At 41.5% G+C, this 16610-nt stretch overlaps 1 protein-coding gene across 1 annotated transcript; it reads right to left on the bottom strand.

Moving 5' to 3' along the window:
- Positions 1-10057: 10057 nt before the first annotated feature.
- On the bottom strand, positions 10058-16392 carry LOC125019997 (transmembrane protein 26). The gene is made up of 4 exons (XM_047605192.1): positions 15864-16392; positions 14233-14443; positions 11785-11929; positions 10058-11208 (listed from the first exon to the last, which is right to left on the bottom strand). The coding sequence occupies exons 2-4, from the start codon at positions 14427-14429 to the stop codon at positions 10450-10452; spliced, it is 1101 nt and encodes a 366-aa protein (XP_047461148.1). The 5' UTR covers positions 14430-14443; positions 15864-16392; the 3' UTR covers positions 10058-10449.
- Positions 16393-16610: the final 218 nt, after the last annotated feature.

Here is a 16610-nt window from a genome sequence, read left to right as displayed (position 1 = left end):
GAAGATTTATGTTTTGCGGGCCACGAGAGTTGACACATAGGTACATGTTCCTCAGCAGGCGAGCGCCACTCCTTTTAAAGTCTAGTTAAGATTTAAATGCCGACGGTGAGGAGGATTAGAGGAGCTGAGGAGTTTTCTTAGGGAAAGTGCGACATATGGTGATTTAGTGTGAAAGCGTCTACGACCCATTCGGCAGCATGTCTGTAACACAGCTCATTGGTGGAGTCATTAAAAGGAACAGTCTTTAACACCTGTGATGCCTCCATTGATTATATCGACTCACTTGGGGACCACTTGTTCCGTTCGGTCTGCAAGCGCTCATTATCCTTGCTTTTTTAATTGCCATTGTTACATGCATACACACGAGCTCACTCACCTACAATTCCAACATCATAGCCTATTGGTGCCATTACAGCCGGGGGGCATTTTCCTCTGTTAAGGTTGTCAGCTCAATAAAGACACACATAAAGTGAAGTGAAAGCATTTTCTCACTGCTGGGCCCACATTTTGACACATTACATGTTCACATAACAGATTGTGCCAATCCCATCTCCTTTAGAGACACTCCTTTTTAGTATTTTGTTCATGACATGAGTGAGGAGAGCAGTTCCTCTACTGTGATGGCTATTGTTTCCTGGACTGAAAAAGTGTAAGGCTGGATAGTTAAATGTCCCTTTGTGGTTGTACAGTCACTGAGGATGGTTATCCATGTTAAACAATGAGCTTGTACAGATATCATTGCACTGCCTACATGTACCAGGATGCTTTGCAACTGACTCCCTTAACCCCATTCTAAGATATTAGAAACTCTGAATCATGATTAAAATGGTTATTCACCAGGAAGGTGCCTGTTATTGACTCTATACTATGAATTAAGCAAATAAAAGACCCTGTGTGGAAAGCAAGTTAACTCAGTTAGCTTAGCTCACGTAAGACAACCAAAACCATTCCGACGATCATACACCATACTTTGCAGCCAATGTGACAGATGAAAATACTGGTGAAAATAAATCACCAGTTACAGGCCATGCGTGGGGTCTTGGAAAGTATTAAAAGTTGATAATTCAATTTTGAGGAAATTAAGCCTTAAAAGGTATCAAAAAGTCTTACCATGACTTTATGAGGACGTTTTGAGTAAAATTTTGTGTTTGAGTCCAAAAACGCTGAAAACGTGTGTGAATTTATTTTTTCATCGATCAAAGATGAACCAGTAACATAAAAACTGGACTACTATGGGTGCGTTCGTAAACTGTCTCTGAGGCACAAACGATGTTTGTAAAGACCAGTTCTCAGCGCATATTACCAACACACCCTATGTCATGGCGCTCGCCCCAAAGCCACTGTTAGCCACCGTGAGTGGCAGCTATCCATTGCTAGCTAATATATACAGTCAATGGTTGCGCCACCACAACCTAGTGTTAACGTTACACCGCTACTAGTAGCGGCACCCGAAGCGACAGCTAAGACCTTAGCTAGTAGGACTGTCTCCTCATCTTTACCGACATCAGGTTGGCTCTGGGTGGCTCAACAACGCTGCGTGTTAACTAGTTTTGAGTTTATGCAAGTGTACTGCTATTGTACTACTTATACAGGCACACTGAAATTGTTTAACCAAATTTTATTTTGAAAAAACAAATAATAATCAGACACGGTTTTGATGATAGTAAAATTTTGAAATGGTATTACCAACTGTTGGGCATTTTACCGTTGTTTATCATGAAACCAGTAATTGTTACATCCCTAGATACTGGTCTATAGTCTTTATCGTAAACTAAACTGTTAAGTTAAAGGTGTCACTGATGTAAATGGCTACAATTTGTCTTAAAAGGGTATTGAAATTAATTTCAAGATTTCTGTTTATACCCTGAGGTCATTGCATACACTAAACAAAATAAATACAGTCCTGCATTAAATCTCAATGAAGGTTATGCTATTCAGCCTTTATACAAAATAACTGAGAGAGCTATTGATTCAGCTGTGTTTTCATTCTGGATAATGTGGTGTGTAGCACTACTGAATTATATTATGTATATATTATGTATAATTATGTACCTTCACACGTTTCTATTATTTTGACAACCCCATTTTAGTCTAGGCTAAATAACAAACAGTCTAACCACTAATGTTAAATTCTATTATGTTTGACAGCACCACAAACTACACACTCTAGAATGGAGAATCCATTATGTTGCCACCTTTCTCAGGCTGTTACAACATAAACTGGTCATTATAAGTTAGGATTCAGTGCAGGCCTGTTATATTAGCATGCATATGTTTTCACCCATGCAAACATTTGCAGTGTTACCCCTCTACTCTGTACTTATTACTGTCTCAAAAGTGTCGTTGCAGAACATCATGATGTCACAGTGAAGCTGACATGTAAACTTTTGTATTTGAAATGGCAACCAGTCAAAAGTTTGGACACACCTTGTCACTGAATTGAATGGATTAGTGTGTCCAATTTTTTTTTGGCTGGTAGTGTAGTCACATTATTTGTCATTTTCTATACACATGTGTGTCATTGTTGGAGGGTGTTTCATTCAGTTACAGCCCAAACTGTTTGTCACAGTGACCTTTGATGTTTGACCACGACATGATGTTTGTTCCAAATTTGAAGAAATTCCCTCATAGTGTTCCTAAGAAATCACAATCAAGAGAATGGGACAGACATACAGCCTGGCACAACATAACATAGAAGTGTTTGTGAATGAGACTTGTTAGAAAGATGCTGGATACTTGGCATTTTCTCAATAGTCTGATTGTATTCATTTGATTGCTGTTTTGGTGCTGTTGCAGAACCAGAGGTTAGCAGGCAGAATTAAATTGATGATTCCGATCTCCCAGTATCCTCTGACCTAACAAGCTGACCAATAACATCCAAGCGACAGAACTTAGGTGAGAAGCAGACAGACAGTTAAAAATGAATTTATGGAACTTAACAACTCTCAAATCAGCATATTTCTTTCCCTGTATGCCATCAGAGAATGGTAAAACAGATACTCTGGGTTTTGTGGCAAACAGAAAGACTCAACTTTAAATCCATAAATATGGCAAGAAGCAAAATGGTAATCCAATCCTATCATCAGGCGAGAGAGATGCCATAAATGTGTGAGTGTGAGAATGCATTTCGACTACGGTCACTGTTTGATTAAGAATTGACTCTCAATTCAAACTTTCAACTCTCTCTGATTCACGTTTAAAGAAAGCTTGATTTTCAGGCCCAGACCTGTTTTTAGACCATTTAATTAATCTATTATGTATAACTTGCAGTTAAAGGCTCTCCAGGGTACCGAATTAACTGGTACATGCAGGTGATAGCACTTGTAAATTGGACGTCTCACTGGAATCTGACCAACATCCCCCTGACTCTCCTGTGAGCACTTTATTAGTTCAGTGAAAGTGATCACACACACAGCAATGTTCTGCCCAACTTCACACATGCAAAATAGCTGAAAGGGCCTTTACTCCACAATGTCGGCTGACTTCTTTTATTCGCCAGATGTGCACAGCTGGTTGCATTTAGAGAGGGAGAGACGAGGGAGAGATGACTCAGAACCTGTAGCACACTGTGCTCCAGAGGTGGTTAATGTAAGTATATTGAAAATGTAAAATTATAGACTGAATGAACTGATTCATAATTTTAAAAAGCAACCGTCATTTGTATATGAATCTTTTGCCCCACCCCCACGCTGCCAATAACGACCAAATAGGAGCTTTAATTCTTAAAGTAAGTTGTATTAGAGGACACACATTTAGAGTTTTATTTCTGGGGTAAGTCCTAATCCAGGCTTTATACCATCCGTTCAGAAGCCATCACAAAAGCCTTCACCATGTGTTTTAGTACCATTCTGTAGAGATGGAGATTTTTGATGTTCATTCATCTTGATGTATCATTCATCACTGTATGTGTTCCTTTGTTTATCTTAAGATAAATGTAGGTGAACCCACATGAACGTACCAATTTCTGACCAACTAAAACTGTACACTGCAGTGGTAAAATGTAGTGCAAATAAGCCAGTAGTAGCCAGTCCCCTTAATGGAGGACAGAATTAGGACATCAGCATCACACTGCGGGGATATCACAAGGCATATGGCTCAAACAACTCTTGAGCTGAATTCAAAAATGTGTTTGTTCATCGAGTGCTCTCAACTGTCCTAATTCTGTCGTCCAGTCAGACGGTCGACTGTAATTCCTTATTAGTACTGGTGTCCCAACATGGCCTTGGCCTCTATGACCAGGAGCCATGTTGTAGATTGGAACTGGGTGAAGTGGCAGCTCTCCCAGCTCCGGGGATCTGGGCGATGGCAAAGGGGGGGAGCCAATTAATATTTCAACAATACATTCTCTGTGGCCGGAGATTGACTGACTAAACTGCTAGCTGTCAGAGCGGTTATCTCCAAAACTGCCATGTGGGTAGGAATTCAGAACGCTGTGTTTAGGGATTTCATATTCATTGCCTACTTTTGCATTCTGCATAAAACTGGTTGCAGAAGCAATTAACACTGGAGAAAAAAAATGAAATGAATACAAATAAGGCTGAGAGACAACAAGTCAAAGTTATCACTACCCAGCTTTTGCTTTGCGTTTTAATCACAAACTTGCAAATGAAACTGAGAAAACTCATTACGAACACCAGTTGATGGCCTAAGTTTCTGCTCAAACTATTACCATAACCAGTGTTGTAGATAAACTAGAGTTTTTAGTCAGTTGCGAAGTGAACCCGTCCACCTATCTATCTATCTATCTATCTATCTATCTATCTATCTATCTATCTATCTATCTATCTATCTATCTATCTATCTATCTATCTATCTATCTATCTATCTATCTATGTTTCTAGAGATTGCTGCCAAACTAAAGTCTGTTGTATGTTATGTGCGATGACAATTAAAGTTCTTAAATCTTAAATGTAATAACATTCCAATAGAGCACCAGCCACATCTTTAAATAATTTAAAATGTAATAGGTTGCAGCATCCCAGCAGAACATAAACCCATTATGACCAACTGCCAAATATTGTACAAATCCTGCATTGGATAGTGATCCAGGCTTATTCAACACCTTGAATTTGTTGTGTTCCTCAAACCATTCCTAAATAATTTATGCTTGCTTCATGCCTGCTGAAAGAGGCCACTGCCATCAGAGAATGCTGTTTCCATAAAAGCATGGACATGGTCTACTACAGTGCTTAGGTATTGTATGTGGTTACTTGTCAAAGTAATATCCATATATTAGGTAGCACTCAAAGTTTTCCAGAGGATAATTGCACCCAAAGCATCGCACTGTCTCTGATGACTGGCCTTCTTCACATAATGAATTCTAGTGCTCAGTGTTCCCCAGATTAGGGAATCATGAACCATCAAATGAAGCAAAAGAAAATGTGATAGATCAAGCCAGGCCACATTCTTCCATGGTCCATTTTCAATGCCCACATGAATCAATTGTAGGCACTTTCAGCAGATGACAGGATTCAACATGAGCAGATTGACTGATCTTCAGTTACTCAGCCAAACACCACAGGAACTGAGATCCACTGAGGTGTTCTGACACCTTTCGTTCAGAACCAGCATTAACTGTTACAGCAGTTTTCACTTGTGTGTTGTCTGTCTTATCATATAGCACAGGTTAACCTTTGGTTCCCATGTGTATCAGTGAATCTGCTGCCACTTTAGATGGGTTATGACCACTGCAAATCTGCAGAACAAAGCTACATTTTTGGAGGTGCTCTGACCAAGTCGTATAGCCATCACAATTTGGTCCTTGTCAAATTTGCCCTAATCTGTCAGTTTACCCTCTTTGAAACAGTACATGAGTTACTGATGCTCATGGTAAATCATTAACAAAAGATGAGACCACAAATCAACAGCTTTGGCTTTAAAAGTAAGACACACAGCCTCTCATGGACCATGACTTTCTCATTTTGTCCACATTTTTTTATTCACAAATTACAATTAATCCATTTGTAAAACATTTGATAAAGATTGGATTAATTGTCATACTCATTGGTAAAAATATGAATAATAGTAAGTAAATGGATATAATAACAGATGAAAAGTAGCCAAAGCTGTTTATATTTTCAGAACAGACATATGTACCGCAAAGAGATACAGTGTTCATTTTAGCAGTAACCGTCTGTATGGCCACAACAATACAAAGTAACAGATAAGAAATTGACTGCTGAATGGAAAAATGTGTTCCTCTTCTTGTGGTTTGTTTTGGGGGCCCTTGGCGTTCAGAAAGTTTGTTGTTGTTTTTTATCTTTGAGTTAAGGCTAGACCAGCATGCCTGCTATTATCTTTACTGAAGTGACTGAATAATGAGGAAATCATGCATTAATAATAGCCTTATTGCACACATGATCCATGACAATGAGGATACTGAAAAAAAAGAAATTTAATACAGCATAGAATTAAAACTACCTTTTTAGAGTAGTTGCTATTAGGTTAGATAGTTATCTTTAAAGCACCTGTGTAACTGTGTTTAGTTTGGAGGATGTGTCGAATGCACATTAACAGCTACATCTCCCAGAGGGTTGTTGTCATTCTATGGTTCAAGACACAGTTTCCACTTTTACCATATTTCTTTGCCAACAATTGCCTTTTGGTTTTATTTTCTATCAAAAAGCTGCCTCTCCTCATGTGACCGCATTGAATATTTGTGCGTCTGCCTGGTTTGAGTGATGTTCAGGAGTCAGGGTGAAAAGTCTGGACTCTTGACGGAGGCAGCATATAACTTTTGGGAAGCGGAGTTTGACTTGGAGATTATTCTGTTACATTACATTAGTACTGAGACATCTACAGTCAGGTTCTCTCACGTTAGCATCTGTCTTACTTAGCATTCATTAGCTCGTAATTCAGACTATTGTCTATTGGTAAATGGTAAATGGTCTTGTTTTTATATAGTGCTTTTCTGCCTATTGGTACTCAAACACTTACATATCCTAAATAAATAAAAAATAGCATGGCAATAGCAATAATATAGCATAAAAAAACAGTGAAGACCACTGTTTAGCCCTGATCCTCAATGTCAGGAGTGTCATGTGAATGGGGTAAAGCCATAGTCCTGTCAAATTGGTTGGTTACCATAGAAGAAGAATAGCTTCGTTAAGCCTAATACCTCTTCTGTGCCATTGTTTTGGAGGAGTTAACATCCTTTATCTTGCAAAACATGAATGGAAAAACATCTTTTTGCAGAAATGATAACTCTTCAACTTCAACACAAGGGACTCATCACTGCTGCGTTTGACTACCAGAAGCTGCATACAGCAGATATGTTTGTTTCCTCTGACTCAAGGAGGAGTGTCAATATAATTGTAGTACACTATGATTTGTCATAAATTAGACCTACCATATCACGCACCCCTGTTCTGTTGATTCTGTCTTAAAATCCTTCGCTTTGTGAAAACAAGACAACCGGAGTGATCCACAACCAGCGAAGTAAAGCTCATTAGTTTCCCTCCGTGGCGGTACGTGAGGCAATGTGAGTCGAATCCTCAGACGCCTGTCAGAAAGTTGTGGAGTTCATTTGAAGTTTGCTTTTGTTTTCACTCTTCCTCTCTCGCTGTGCCGTTTCAGTGGCATGTTGACGGGTTTATCTGTAGGATTGGAGGCTGATGAGGCGCACCTTGGTGTGTTTGGACTTCCTGATTAGTTGACACAAAATAGGGAGACTGTGGCGTGTGGTGAAAACATTCCACGCTGTCACGAGATATGCACCTGCTCCGGTCTAATTTCCCCCTCTCTCTCTCTCTCGCTGTGATTCCAGTGGAACGTCTGCAGCCTTCAACCTTGTGATAGAAATACCAATACGATATTTCCTATATCAGAAAAACATAATAATTGGTAAATGTGTTAAATATGCCAATCAGGAGGTTTCTCTAGTAGAAGCTTGAACAAGTATATTGCTTCTTTAAAAAAGTTACATATTAGCTGTGTGTTTTTTTTTTATTATTTATTATTATTTTTAAATTACGAAAAGACAGAGTATTGATTCTCTGCTAATTTTTCTTGATAAGGTCCCAATGCTCAGTTTTCCTCAGTTTCCCTTCCTGACTTAACCTGCCACCAGAAAATAATAAAGTGGATGGCTGCATGCATTATGATGGAAGGTGTGTGACACGTGAATCCAAGCTTAGGAGAGCAGCCATTGCTGGTGAATCCATTGGTTGAGTACTTTCAGGATGACTAATGGACTCATCCCTCAACCAAATGATACCTTGTCAGCGATCCATCATTCCACTTTGTCCTCAGAAACATGATCATAAGAGTAAGTTTGAAAGATTTAGTGGCAAAATTATATTACGAACAAACGCTTCCTGTAGAGCGTAATAAATGATGCAATCAGAGATGTAGGAGATTTTAAGGAGCACCTGGAGCAGCTCCAGCGTCGCTCCTTTTCCACGTGAACGATATTTCACAGTTGAGGGCTTGAGAGGGTTGACTTTTCTTTTCTTTTTTTTTTTATCTATGTGCAGTGGAGTTGCAGGCTTTGAGTTTCCACGCTCTCTTCCTCTCTCTCTCTATCTATGTAGGGCAGCCCATGGATCAGCTGACATCCCCATCCTCCCACATACCCGCACAATCTTGTTAAAGCATGCAGTTAATCTGAAGAGGAAAAGGACTCTCTTCACAAGCAAGCGGTGCTTTCATCACCCTATTGTATTGCCCACGTCACATTGTCGTGCAAATATCAGATTCCCCCCCAAACTCAGGTGCTTAGGACAAAGCTACGCCCTCATGCTGGCTCCGTGCGATGTCATTTGCCTGGCCGTGACTTTGTAAACTCTGCATTATCGAGCCCTCTTGGAGCAGAGGCGGTGTTATGTAGCTTACAGGGGACTATTATTATTTTCCTTTTTAAAAGTTGCCTCCACTATCAGTGATCTAGACTAAAGTGCTGCCACAGAGGAAATACAGTTGTGCTCTCAAGAAAATGCTTCAGAAGTAGCCTAAAGTCATCGTTTTACTAAAGCTTGCTCATAATCTGTGGATTTTATAGTCTAGCACAGGGAGCAGAGGGAAGAACACACATGCAGTATGCTCTCTTTATTTCTTCTGTGGCACATTTTTGTGTGTGTGTCTATCGTCAAGAGCTTGTTGGAAACAAAGAGTTTCAACTCATTCACAGCCTCCGTTCCTATCTTGATCTTACAGGCCAGGTGAAGAGCAGCAATTTGTTCAGAGATACAGCACAGTGGTAGAAAGGCCTCTGATTGAATTGCCACTTGCTGCCAAACACAGCGTGAGAGACACTGAGTGAGAGGGTCATCCATAAATGCAGGATGGCTGCATCCCAGCCTTCGTTCCAGAGAGGAGAGGCGTTGTCTGGACGGAGGGGTCGCACTGCTGCTCCTTACCCCCACTGTGACGCTGCTCGAACATTTCTCGGCGCTCTGAGAGTCTCTCGCCTCTGTGGGCTGTGGAGAAATATCTCAAAAGTGCTTTCCATCTCTCAAAAAAGAGGGCAAATCATGGCAAACTTAAACAACTCCCACGTAATCACGAGTGTGCTTTTTCAGACAAAATGGAAAAAAAAAATGCGCTGAGCTCTCACACAGGCTTCAATGGGCTGATTGTGTGGTAGAGAAAAATGAACCTCGAAAAGGGAAGAACACCTCCTCCCTCTCCTCCTGCTTGCTATACTTTATGAGGTGCCTCCAGATCGACCGCACCTGACTGTTAATTACTGCCTTGAATGTGGCCATATTTTGATTTTATCACACACATAGCTGCGTCATTTATCATCAAGTCTTGGAAAGAGACGTTTAGGAGATTATCATCATATGATCTAAGAAACGCTAAAGGATCAGGACATCCAGGGTGCTGCTGCATGCGCATCTCACAGATTCTCCCCTATATGTAAGTGGCATGCGTGTTAAGTCATATACATACACTGTATGTTTGTAGTAGGCCTTGGTTGACTTGGCAACACTGCCATCTCATGGTGGCCAGAGTAAAACAAACAGCACAAACAGTTTTGAGAAATATCTTTATTAGAAAAGGTCCATTAATTGAAACAGACATTTGATCACTTGCTTAAACTGTCTATTCATGCCATGTAACCCTCATCAACACCTCCATTCTGCTCAACATGCATACACAGCATAATGAAATACCATGCCAATTAAAAAAAGATGCTGAACTGGAACGCACTTTCAGATGCCCCGTCATTCCTCTGTAATATTAAAGGAATTAACAGCTCATGTTAAAATTGTTGAATTGATTTTCTCAGGCAGAAAATGTTTTTTTTTTTTCCTTTTGTTTTTTCCGGAGAGGCATTAATTCATCTCAGATCTTTTCAGTGGAGACTTGTCTATTTCTAGTTGCTGAACCTCCAGAGAGCTGAGACTGTCTCTGAACCAGGCGGAGGTACAAGGGATGGCAGCTGGGTTCAAATTTTTGTGTGGTGCGTGAAAGCCATTCCCTCCCCTTGAGGGCCAAAGTCATGCCTCACGGCATTTTGAGCCTTTCCTTTACCTGGACTCCACTCTGATCTTCCTCCCTCTTGGTTCCCCTTTCTTTGTCTATATGACAGCTCTGCTCTTCACAGAACTCCTCTTTACCCATGTCCTCTTTTACCTCTTCCACCTCATTGTTCTCCTCGGACTGACACTGAAGCATCAGAGCAGCACACCTTCCCAGCCCTGTTTCCTCTTCCTGTTGCTCACACTGCACCACAAAGATCCTGTAAAGCTCCAAAAGGACTATGAGGATATTTTTACAGGTGAAGAAAATCATGAGCTGGTTAAGTACCTCTTCTTGCACCATGAGGTAGATCCGGTAAAGCAGGAACGGACCGTCCTGGAGTCCCACGGTGAGCAGCAAGCTCCACACTTCACTGGAGCAGCAGGAGGTGAATGAGGGTGGAGCTCCAGCACAGTGGAAGACACCAGCTATGCCCCTTTGCTGGGCTTCACCCTTTGGGGGTCGTGTCTGGGTGAGAACCAGGGGAAACTGCATGAGCGCCCAGGAGAAGAGGGCCAGGCCGATGATGACAACCACCTTGTTGGTTTTGACCTCTGGTTCTTTGAACGTATCGAAGATGTCCAAGATGTCAGCACCCAATCCCACATACACCATGAGGAGCTGTGAGAGCTGGTCACGTGACATGTCCCCCTTGGGCATCAGCCAGCGACCCAGGACCAACACTATGAGCATGGTCTGCTCCAGGCCAGCCACCCAGTCCTCTGGATCCACCTCCGCAATTCCCTGAGTGAAGGAAACAACACAATCTAATCTCACTGAAAGTGTTCCAGAGTGCCAGATGAACCCTTTAGTTTCTTCGCTCTGTTCTTCTTCAGTATAGTAAAGATATAACGATGACAAAACTACAACACATAATCAATAAAACACAATGGCAGTTATCCTTTCTACAAGGCATCTCCTCCCCGTTCTCGGTATGACATTGATGGCTTGTGATTCAGCTCCTCCCTGTGCCAAGGTTCAGCGAGTTTACTCTGACAGCACCTCTTGACACCTGAAACACAACGTCTCCAAGTTTCCAAAGCTGCCACCCAGCCTGGAGTACAGCAGAGGGGCAAAATATCTCCCAAATCCTACATGAAAGAAACTACACTAAAACCGTCCCAGAAGGGAGAGATCTGAGTGTTTTTAAACAGGAGCCTATCTGGACTTAATCTTGATGTGTCTATTCCGCATTCCCTGCAACTAATAATTTATCCACCCCCTTGCTAGATTTAAAATCTTATCTGATATCAGGTGATGCTTTAATGTGACTGCGTGGAGGGAGAGGTGTGAAGGACAGTTTTGTGGCACGACGCCTACCGCTGCTATGGGGATATGAGCCAGCAAATGTAGCTCATGGCCCGAGGAACTGTTGACGGGCAGCTTGGACTGTAGCAGGCTCAGCTCCAGAAACCAAATGGACGGAATGACAGTACTGAGGTAGAGGAAAACCATGGGGGAGAACCTGAAAGAGGACCACCAAAGGAGAGGGATGGAGGGAGGAGATGGATGAGGTAGGTTATTTTTAGAGATCTGCTTTTTTTTTTGTCTTTATTGCCACCCTTTAAAGAAGAAAGAGTCCTTTTTTTCCCAAAAGAAGCATCCCATTTCAGACAGGCAATTATTCTCATCATATATGCAAATCCCACTTGACAGTGTAAAGCCTTCTCCACGAGGAGAGAACTTCAAAGTAAGACTCAGCGAGAAAGAGAGAGGCCTGAAGAAAGCTTGTGTCTGTGGATGTTCAGTCCTCATGTGCCGGAGAGTTGCAGCTTTTCAATGAGACATAGCTTGGTTTTGGATGAGGTGTGATGCTAAATGTTCATTTGATACTCGCTCTATAAAGGTTAGCTTCATTTAATATTCACTCATTTGTAATTATTTATTTTAGCTGGTCATAGCTAGCCCAAGCCAGCAAGAGAGATTTTCTCTGGGACAGGATTTGAGAAGCTGTGACAGAGATGTGAAGGCAGCCTCACAATATCAGCTCAGTGAAAGACAGAGCAATAACGCCGCAGAGGAATAGATTTTGTTTTTGATAGACAGTGAAAGAGAGAAAGAGCCGCGGAGGATAGTAGAGAGTTTAGTGGCAGAGAATGGTCCAGGCCTTACGCAAGCTGCCTCTCACGGCCACGGGCAGATGGGCTGTAAACTGTTCACACAGTTACAAGTTCAGGAGTTATTTATTCACCACACTGTGCAGGTTTACAAAGTCTGCCCGCAGCATCTCAATCCTCAAGTCACCCCCCTAAAAAAAGAAAAATCCATGAAGAGCATCTGGTTGATACTTGCTAATTTATCTCAACCAAAGCAGGAGAGGGAGTTCTTTGGCACATCACCTGCTATTAAAGAGATACTTTGACGATCAGCGGTGTGGCTCCAGGTGTTGCCTGCTGGTTGGTCAGTCCGTTTTAGTTGAGCCTGAAATATCTCGGCAACTGCTGGATTTTATAGAAAGGCTGAACTGGGATGTGTAATCTACAGAGGATCAAACCTACTCATATCCTCTGATATTTTCCTCTACCTAGCACTACCTGTAGTCAGTTTTGAAAACACTTCAGGGTTTTTTTCAACTTCTCAAATTCAGTGTGAAGTAAACATTTGGTTCATATACAACACACAGCATTATATTTTCATGGCCTTTGGATTTTAGAATAGATATTGTGATTCCCAGGACATTATTAAGTTTGTTTATCACCCCATACATTTGTGTCTTCACAGAGAGCGTTTCAGATCACAGTTGTGAGGTTTCTTATGAGCGTCTGATGAAACAGCTAGACATCTGTTGTAATCAGTCTGACTATCTACACAATCTCCCCAATGGCTGTATTTTGTTAATGTGACCAGAAGATTTCTTACTATTTAGACTATTTTGTGTTTTGCGTAGATAACCAGTAATCCTGGTCGTGGTGGGCTCTGAATGCTTTCAAAAAGCTGGGGATCTGCAGATCAATACTGTACCTGAAAGCGTTGCTGTGTAAACACACAAAGGTACAGTTGTGAGAGCAGATGCTGTATGTAGATTTTATCTAAGCAGGAAAAGCACTGCTTAATTAGCGAGGCCTGCATCAGGAGAGGCCCTGCTTTTCTGCATGCTGGTTCACTGCTGTGGCTTATTGGGACATTAAAAGTCCATACTGTGAAAACTCCAGATATGCCAAAAGTTAACTTGCTGCTCATTCTACCATGTGTGTAACAGTATAACCAGGACTTGAGTCATGTGGAGGTCCCACCAGTAGAGGTATGAGCTCCCACGAAAGCAGCTCCATTCTGCATCAGTGCAGGTCATGAAGTAACGGCCAGAGACCGTTACTTCACAGATAATGGATTTTTCACTTTAATGAGTAGTATTTACATTAATGAGATAAACAGGAAAAAGAACTAGATAAGTGGCTCAGTGTCCACACTGTCTTTTGTATCCATGTGTGCTTTGTCCTCTATGTTTACATTTTTTCCAGCTTTACAAAAACGAGTGCTGTTTGTTGTGTGTTTGAAGGTACATACATACCCTTGTTCTTGGAAAGCACACATGTAATAGGCTGTTGTGTACTTGTTTATTTCCATTAGGGTTAGGGCTAATTAACCCTGACCCTTCCCTAACGCGAGACATTTCAGAGACACGCACAAAGCTCTCAGTCTTAATTATACATTTGTTAGAGGTCCAAACAGCCCGATCCTGACGAGAACACGGTTTATTGTGCGATGTCTACTAACCATGTTAAATGTCTGCATTCTGTGTGTGAGAGAGCCACAGTAAGTAACCGTTACCATTTCCACTCTGCGTTGCGGGTACATTTCAGAGTGACGGCCATTTCCACACCCAGCAGAGCCACACCTGTCAGCAGCAGCCAGTAGAGCGGCTCCCCTTTAAAAGCCACCACCTGCCACACAGTCACCACTCCATGGACCGCAAACAGGAAGCGACTCAGCAAGGCCAGCAAGACGTTCAGGAGACGACACATCATACACCGCAGAAAACCTGCACAGAAGATGACTTTATTATGTGTCATTAGGTTTTATGTGAACCTCTGCCAGTTAATGTTGCTAATTAGTTGTATAACAATCAAACAGAAACAGTGTACAGTGGTTATAAAGCAGCCCCATTATTAGATTGCTCGGCTTTGTCTGGCAGTGACTGAGTCATAAATATTGACTGATTTACAGTATGGCGGACGTGAGACATAATATTAAATGACTTGGGAAAATCCTATTTCTCTGCCATATTTGCTTTTCAACAGATCATTCTTGCAAGGCTGATGAAAGTTGAGGCTGATTCAGCATTTTGGCAAAAAGCTCAATACTATAAATCAAGGTATAAGGGAAAGGTCAATGAACAACTGCAAAATAAAATGTGCCAAAAACTTTTTTTTTAACATAGCTTCAAGAAATGTTTTAATGAAGATTTGAACCTAGTAAACTCTTACGCCCAAAAGCAAGCAAGTTTGGAAAGTAAGAAGAGTCATTAGAATTTAACAATCTACCATCAATTTAAAAACAAAGGTCACAAAGAATAGTCAGTCAGACTCAAAAAAAAAAAAAGAAAAACAAAAACAGGTAGTGCCATTAAAAGATATTGATAATTATTCCATGTTGTGTCAGTATGTAAACACTCGCTGTCGATTAGTCCACGAGTAAAAAGAGCTTAATGAGCTACAGCTGGAAAACTGATCTCCAGTCAATATTATAGGAATCCTAAAGGCTTTGCACTGGTTTGTTAGGATTTGATCCCAGGATCTCTGAGGATAACTGCTATGACTGGAAAGCAGTACTAAAATGGAAGCACCCGATTTGTCTAGTTATTAAGATGAACACCATATAACCCTGTCTGACTCTGGCCAAGGATTTTAGCTCCCTACAAATACTCCCTGTCAGTTTCTTTAGCCATCTAAAAAAGGAACATCGTCAAAAGACAATCACGATCTCTATAAAAGGTTCATAATTTGTGTCTGGTTAATAGATCATTTACTAATGCTCTGCAGATATGGAACATTAATAAGGACAGCTGCCCTATAATACAGGATCCTGGTCTTAATGGCTGAAGTGAAGAAGAAACAAGAGATTTCTCACAATGTAGCAACTCATTAACTATATTAAAGGTAATTTATATAAAAAGAAATGAATATACATCACATAGATATATATATTGAAGTGGTGAGAAAGCTCACCTTCTTAGGAAGCACTGCTGAACTCACTTTCAGTTTGGATTGAAAGTCATTCTACCTACACAAACTACTTTTCTTTAAATCCATTAAACATTTACTTGAATTAGACATGAATTCAACTCAGGTTTCCTTGTAACTACTATGCATCACAAACAGTCAGAACCTGCTGTGTTATTGTGCATATTAATAAATGTTGATCAGTTTTCGTGCAATATTTCTTTTTCATGCAGTACAAACCTAAAGTACTCCTCCTTGAGATCAGTCTCTTCGGTGTATTTCCCAAAAAGTTCTCAGATCCGGCCGTGGAGAGAACCACAAAACCTCAGCAGGCACACACAGTGACCTGCCCTCTGCCTGTCTGCTTATGCCTTTTAAATGGCAGCCACCTCCTAGACACAGGGGAAGGGTAGACTCGCCACTTGTGTGTGCGTGTGTGTGTATGTGCATTCAACGAGGAGTGTCTACAGTTCAAGTCTAGTGGAGTATCAGTGAGCAGTAGTGTGATCCTTAAGTGTAAATGTGTGTGTCTTTGTCCCCTTGGTGCCATCATGGGAGATAAGGTTTCCTGCCCCTCGCGCCCACATCTTCATTGCCATCCGTCATGATGTCATCTCTTCTGGCCCAGAACAAAGTTATCTCCCTGGGAGAAACCAGCCTGCCGTGCTCCCTGTTCAGAGAGCGTCCAGCCCTGCCCTGCTCCCACCCAGGTCTGATAACAGCCTCCCTCCCTGGCCTCCGTGCACACAAAAACATGGGGCAAGGAGAGGAAAAGGAGACGCTGATGGCCTCCTGAGCAATCACTGCAGGAGTGTGTGGGTATGTTGCTGCTGTTGCATCAGAATGAGGATGCTGCGTGGGTGGATGCTGTCCAGGAACGTCAATCCACTGAACCACTGAAGTCGAGCACAGACAGATGACTGACAATATATATATTTATATTTGTGTACGTGTGTGTGTGTGTGTGTGTGTGTGTGTGTGTGTGTG

The sequence above is a fragment of the Mugil cephalus genome, chromosome 1 (genome assembly GCF_022458985.1).
Source record: "Mugil cephalus isolate CIBA_MC_2020 chromosome 1, CIBA_Mcephalus_1.1, whole genome shotgun sequence".
Lineage (NCBI taxonomy): Eukaryota > Metazoa > Chordata > Actinopteri > Mugiliformes > Mugilidae > Mugil > Mugil cephalus.
The sequence above is the reverse complement of the archived record's forward strand: the minus strand, read 5'-3'. Positions and strand labels throughout refer to the sequence as shown.

Bases quoted from the DNA above. Each gene is read 5' to 3' on its own strand.
- LOC125019997 (XM_047605192.1), bottom strand. From the start codon at position 14,429: ATGATGTGTCGTCTCCTGAACGTCTTGCTGGCCTTGCTGAGTCGCTTC. The intron at 11,930-14,232 runs GTAACGGTTACT...GTCCTCTTTCAG, and splicing joins CGCAACGCAGAGTGGAAATG to GTTCTCCCCCATGGTTTTCC. The intron at 11,209-11,784 runs GTAGGCGTCGTG...TCCTTCACTCAG, and splicing joins CTCATATCCCCATAGCAGCG to GGAATTGCGGAGGTGGATCC.